The following is a 6,000-nucleotide window of genomic DNA, read 5'->3' as shown; positions in this document are numbered from 1 at the left end:
GCCTGTAACCACAGCAGGCCAGGTGACAGTGCAGGGAGCCCTTGTGGCACATGAGGACTCTGTTCCCTGCAGCACCCGCTGACTGACTGTTGTTTCTCCCCTGCAGACTCACTCCGGATACTTCTCGAGCCTGTACCCTCCTCACCAGTTCGGCCCATTCCCACACCATCACTCCGTAAGTGCCACACTGCTCAGCTCCTCCGCCCTGGGCGCCTATCCTGCAGTTCCTTTCAACCCACAGTTCATGGTTCTTCACCCATCTGTGTGTGTTCTGAGTTCCATGGTTCCCAGCTGACCTGAGACGGCCACATTGCAGATCATCAGTACACAGAAATACCTAGCACTCACATACACGTTAGGTTCTTCAGAAAGCTGGTACTGATTCTCTTAGTGTTCTGGCTGATCAGATCTCATGTGGCAGGAAACTGGGGCAGTCCAGTAATCAGGAAGTCAAATTAGGAGTATATTGTAGGAGCAGAGAGCGAGATTTTTCAAGCTCTTTGGATAACGTCTAGCAGATGTAGTCATGTAATTCCCAAAGAGCCTTTGCTTTGAAGAGGCTCTTACTCACATCCTTTGGGTATGTTGCCAGGAAGGACCAGTCCTTGGAGAAGGGCGTTGTGCTTGGATCAGCAGGAGAGGAAGACCCTGGATGAGGTGAATTGACGCAGTGACTGGCAGGTGGATCAGTGATGGTGACGTTGGCTCAAGATAGGGCAGAACTCAGAGCCGTGGTTCATAGGGTCACTGTGAGTCATAGTCAACTCAACAGCATATACCAGCAACAACAATCTCATAAGAAGGAGCTGGCCTAGTCGTTAAGGAGCTATGCTGCCAACCCAAATGTTAGCAGTTCAAATCTATCAGCTGCTTCATGAGAGAAAGGGGAGCATTCTCCTGTGGCGTGATTTTCAGCTTCTGAAAACCCACTGGGGGTTCAGCTACGAGTCGATTCTGACCGGACACCTTGTAGCAACAATAGTAGGAAATACCCCTGTGTGGTGCAGATACACTGCTATGTGAGAGACTGGAGGTTTGAATCTACTCAGAGGCACTTTGGAAGAAAGGCTGACTTGGTAATCTGCTTCCCCAAAATGAGTCTGTGAAATCCCTGAGGAGCACAGCTGTGTTCTGACACACGTAGGGAGGACGTGAGTCAGGGGTGACACAGTGGCAGCTGGTTAGCTTGAAGGGAGACAGCATGTGAGGAAATAACTGTATTAGAATGCACCCACCCATACCCACCCCCGCCCCCCGCCCCATGTTCTAGGGACTTGAGTGACACCTGACTGTGTGAACAGACAGCTGTTTAGGTCCAGTAGGCTCTGGGATGCTCAAGTGCAGTTTGCATTTTGACTTTTATGTACTACTGCCTGTCTTGAAGAGTGCAGTCAGAGTGTTCTTTGAAGGCAAGGGTGATGAGACTTTGCCTCACATACTTCGATCTTGTTGCTAGGAAAGGTTATTCCTTGGAGAAGGACATGATGCTCGGGAAGGTGGAGGGTCGGTGAAAGAGAGGAAGACCCTCAACCAGGTGGATTGATGCAGCGACAGCTGCAGTGGGCTCTAGTGTGTTGGGAAGTGTGAGGATGGCACAGGATTGGACGGGGTTCAGATCCACTGTACATGTGGTCGCTGTGAGTCATATTCAACTCGACAACACCCAACAACAATCGCAAGGGCAACAACTGCCTGTGTTCAGATTCAGTCCTCTAGCATCACATCTGCAGAGCCTTATGTCCACAGAGGAGTCTCGTGTGTCGTTTTCCTGCCGCTTAGATACAGGGACTTTCCCCCCCGTGTGTCAGACAGCAGGGGTTCGCTAACTGTGTTGAAGGACCTATAATGGTGTGATGTGCTTTGTGTTGCGCTGCTAAGCAGGAAGTCAGCAGTTGGCAGCACTAGATATTGCTCAGGAGGAAAATGGGCAGTGCCCTCCTGCAGCCCCTGAGGGCCTCGGAACCCCAGTGGGCAGTGTCCTCCTGAGGGCCTCGGAAATCCAGTAGGCGGTGTCTTCCAGCAGCCCCTGAGGGCCTCAGAACCCCAGTGGGTGCAGTCCCTGAGGGCCTCGGAACCCCAGTGGGTGCAGTCCCTGAGGGCCTCGGAACCCCAGTGAGCAGTGTCCTTCTGCAGCCACTGAGGGCCTCGGAATCCCAGTGGGCAGTGTCCTCCTGAGGGCCTCGGAACCCCAGTGGGCAGTATCCTCCAACAGTCCCTGAGGGCCTCGGAACCCCAGTGGGCAGTGTCCTTTTGCAGCCACTGAGGGCCTTGGAATCCCAGTGGGCAGTGTCCTCCTGCAGTGCCTGGTGGCCCCAGAGGCCCCTTGGAGGTTTGCTGTGATTCAGAGTCAACTCAAGGGGTTTGGTAACTCCTGAGTGTCTGAGAAACCCCAATTGGGCTGGTGTCTTCTCTTGCTCTTCTAGTATCCAGAGCAGGAGATTGTGAATCTCTTCATCCCAACTCAGGCGGTGGGTGCCATCATCGGCAAGAAGGGGGCCCACATCAAACAGCTGGCCAGATTTGCTGGGGCCTCTATCAAGGTAAGGTGTTCTCGGGGATGCCCCTGCATCTCACTCTTTTCCCCATCGCCTCCCTCTACCCTGTAGCACTGCGTGCTGCTTTCAGTCCTTGGAAAGACTTATACCATCGATGGACAGAGCCCCTTAGGATTAGGAAATGTGCTTCCAGATTGTCCAAGAGAATAAACAGGTTTATCCTGGACAGGGTGAAACCAAGCTGCTCCTTGGAGGCAAGCTCCACCTCATATACTTTGGACACATGGCCAGGAGGAACCAGTCCTTGGAGAGGGACATCATGCTTGGAAGGGTGGAGGGGACAGCACAGGAAGACCCTGGGTGAGATGACTTGATTCAGTCACTGGGTTAATGGGATTTGATGTCTCAGAGTCAATGAGACTGGCTCAGGAGAGGACAGCCTTCAGAGCTGTAGGGTTGCTATGAGTTGCAGGCGACTTAATGGCACATAACAAATCAGATATATCTTTCCTTTTCTTGAGCCTTTTTTTGTTTGTTTGGTTTAACTAGCAACTGAATTAGAAGAAAAAAAATATTAATAACAAACACTTAAACCAATCTCCTAAGTAGATAAAGCAAAGTTGAGGCTTTTTCCCCGGCTAAGAGAAAGGTCTTAAGTACACCTGTAATTCGTACATAACAGCTTCCAGTGTTTTTCTAATATGCTCTTGAACTTTGAAACAATAGAGTGGAAAAGCTCTGAGAAGAGGTGGTGAGATCGTAGGTCCACTGAAGTTGGCATGGCCTGGAATCGCCCTCGGACTGGTCAGAGGCTCAGGAAGGCAGGCCCCGGCTTGTGGACGTACTGCCGCGGCTGCCGCTCCGTACCCACATCCTGCCACGTTGAACTCAATGTGGAGAACCATCAGGGAAACTGAAAGGGGAGGGTTATCCGACCTTGGTCCTGCTCCAAGCCCAGCTATCAGCTCTGACTCACAGACAGAATCCCGAACCCTTCCATGCCTCCTGGAACCCTTTCCAAAACAGAGTTTCCGTTGTTACATAAAATAATTTGCTCCCATAAGACGACCCGGGGTTCCCGATGCGAGGTCTCATGCCTTTGAGCACAAGAATGCTACACTTTCTCCCCAGAGGAGCTGGCATTTCTCCCACAGCCAGTGCTCTGGAAAACCAAAGCAAACCATTTGAGTCGTGCAGAACAAGAGCGGCAACGAGAACATGAAAGAGTTGTATTTGGGTAAATGACTCCCATCACCTCCATTCCTGCAGGCTCTGCTGATGTCACTTGAAGGGTTGGTAGCTCGAGTGAGAGCGCTAGGTATGAGGAGCAGGGGTGTCACACACGGGGGCCTGTGCACCCAGCATCTCAGTGCAGGAGAGACCTGGTGCTGATGGACATGCCTCCTCTTCCTGTGACGGGGAGATAAAGTGTGGAAGGCCCTGGGCATCCTGACGGCTTTGCCCATTGTCCGGTCCTGTGGCCTGAGACACCCTGCTGAAGGCAGAGTGAGATGGTTTCAACTCACAGGTACTCAAGGGATTCTCTCATCACGTGCCCTCCCTTTTCAGCGAGAACGCAGAGGTAAGGGCCTGGTCCGGGTGCACAGGAGCCTTGTCAGTGGTGAGACTGGCTCTGGATAGAAATTCCACTGGCCCTTAGGATATTGAGCACCTGCTGGGGCAGATGGCAACAGTGATTCCCAATCAGTTACCTTCACTCATTTAATTCTCTCTTATCAAGGCTGGGCAGCAGCGATTACAGCCCACGGTGAAATCAGGCCCCAAAGAGATTGTATTGCCTCGTCCCAGGCCACATGTGATGAGGGGTCTTCTTTATGTACTTGTCTTTTTTTCCCCTGGAGCAACTTGACTGCACATTATAAGAATCCTTCTCCACAAGTCCTTTTATTTAGATAGATAGATGATATTATTATTATTATTATTATTAATTTCAATGAAAATTTACAGAGACTTTGGATTTCCATTCATTCATTGTTGCACTTTTTCCCCCTCCCAACCCTCACCCCAGTACACTGCCCTCTTGGAAAAGTAAAAGAAAAATTCTTTCATTGTTTTACAATCCCTCCCCCGAGGTTCACTCCACTATACAGCCTTCGCTCTGGACTCCTGTCATGACAAAAATACCTAATCACATATCCCTTTTAAACAGTTTTCTCCGTCATCTGTTTCAGTGCAATTTAGATTATTGAACCAATCTTTCTCAGTCTCCCCCCAACCCCGAGGTCAGTTCTGTTTTACAACGGTGGCACCATGACATATTTGTCCTTTTATGACTGAGATATTTTACTCAGCATAATGTCTTCCAGGGTCACCCATTTTGAATAATATTGCATGACTTCCTTGTTTTTCAATGCAGTGTAGTATTCCATTGTTTGAATATACCAGAGCTTCTTTATCCATTCATTTGTTGATGGGCATTTAGGTTGTTTCCAACTCCTTGCTATTGTGAACAAAGCCATGATAAACATGGGTGTGCATATATATCTGCTTGGATGTCAGTTCTGGTCTCTTTGGGGTATATTCCCAGTAGTGGAATTGCTGGGTCAAATGGTATGTCTATTTGTAACTTCTTGAGAAAGTGCCATACTGCCTTCCACAATGGTTGCACCATTTTACACTCCCACCAACAGTGAATAAGTGTTCCAGTTTCTCCACAACCTCACCAGCATTTGTTGCTTGCTTACTGTTCTGTTAAATTTTGCTATTCTGACTGGGATGAGGTGATATCTCATAGTTGTTTTTATTCCACAGGGCTTTTTAGAAAAGCAAATCAGTTCCTTTACCCCACAGTGTCCCCCCAGTCCTGTGCCCCAGTGAGATTGACGGTGGGATGAGTCAGTCCACTCCTGAGCTCCGAATCGACAGAGACAACAGAGCTGGAGTTGGGAGGCAGAGTGGACTGCGCAGCCTGGTAGAAAGCACATGTTTTCACACTGAAATGCTGCCCCGAAGCTGCAGAGGTCATCAGACTGCTCCTGGCTGTCTGGTCTAAGCTGCTGGACGCCAGGCAGCAGGGAGGCCAGTGGTTTCTTTAAGAATCTGGGTGAGGCAGCCGTGAGTCACTCGGACGTGGACGGTGGTGACAGCAGAGCTGATGTAGTCAGCGTGAATCATGAATCCGCTTTTCAGCCCTTCTCGGCGGGGTGGGAATAAGGAGCTGGAACCACCGTGCTGATTTCTCTGGTCTCATTTACACAGAATGAGAAAGGAGCAGCTATGATGCTGGCTTTAAGTCTAGAAGACGTACTAGCGCCCCACAGTGGTGTCAGGGGTCAGTGGGCCTGTGGTCCCATGGAGGGTCTGTCTCTCAGACACAATTGTCAGCTCAGCCACCTGCCAGGAAATGAGCACTATCCTAACCGCACAGGCCGATGGGTCATCCACCCATAGCACAGCGAGGGCCAGAGAGTGATCAAGGCCAGAGGACTCTCCTTAAACCTCATACATGGACCCTTTAGGGACCACAGGTCAGAGCAGGCCTCGA

At 50.3% G+C, this 6,000-nt stretch overlaps 1 protein-coding gene across 2 annotated transcripts in view; it reads left to right on the top strand.

The window, feature by feature from the left end:
• The window catches only part of IGF2BP2 (insulin-like growth factor 2 mRNA binding protein 2), a 218,404-nt gene that overhangs the window by 199,497 nt on the left and 12,907 nt on the right, over positions 1-6,000 (top strand). For both annotated transcript variants that reach the window (XM_006884092.1, XM_006884093.1), the window contains 2 exons: positions 107-175; positions 2,424-2,540. In XM_006884092.1, coding sequence (XP_006884154.1) covers positions 107-175; positions 2,424-2,540 — 186 coding nt within the window. The remainder of the gene's footprint in view (positions 1-106; positions 176-2,423; positions 2,541-6,000) is intronic.

The sequence above is a fragment of the Elephantulus edwardii genome, unplaced genomic scaffold (assembly GCF_000299155.1).
Source record: "Elephantulus edwardii isolate Elephantulus edwardi_28Jun2011 unplaced genomic scaffold, EleEdw1.0 scaffold00031, whole genome shotgun sequence".
NCBI lineage: Eukaryota > Metazoa > Chordata > Mammalia > Macroscelidea > Macroscelididae > Elephantulus > Elephantulus edwardii.
This window is presented reverse-complemented; position numbering and strand designations above follow the sequence as displayed.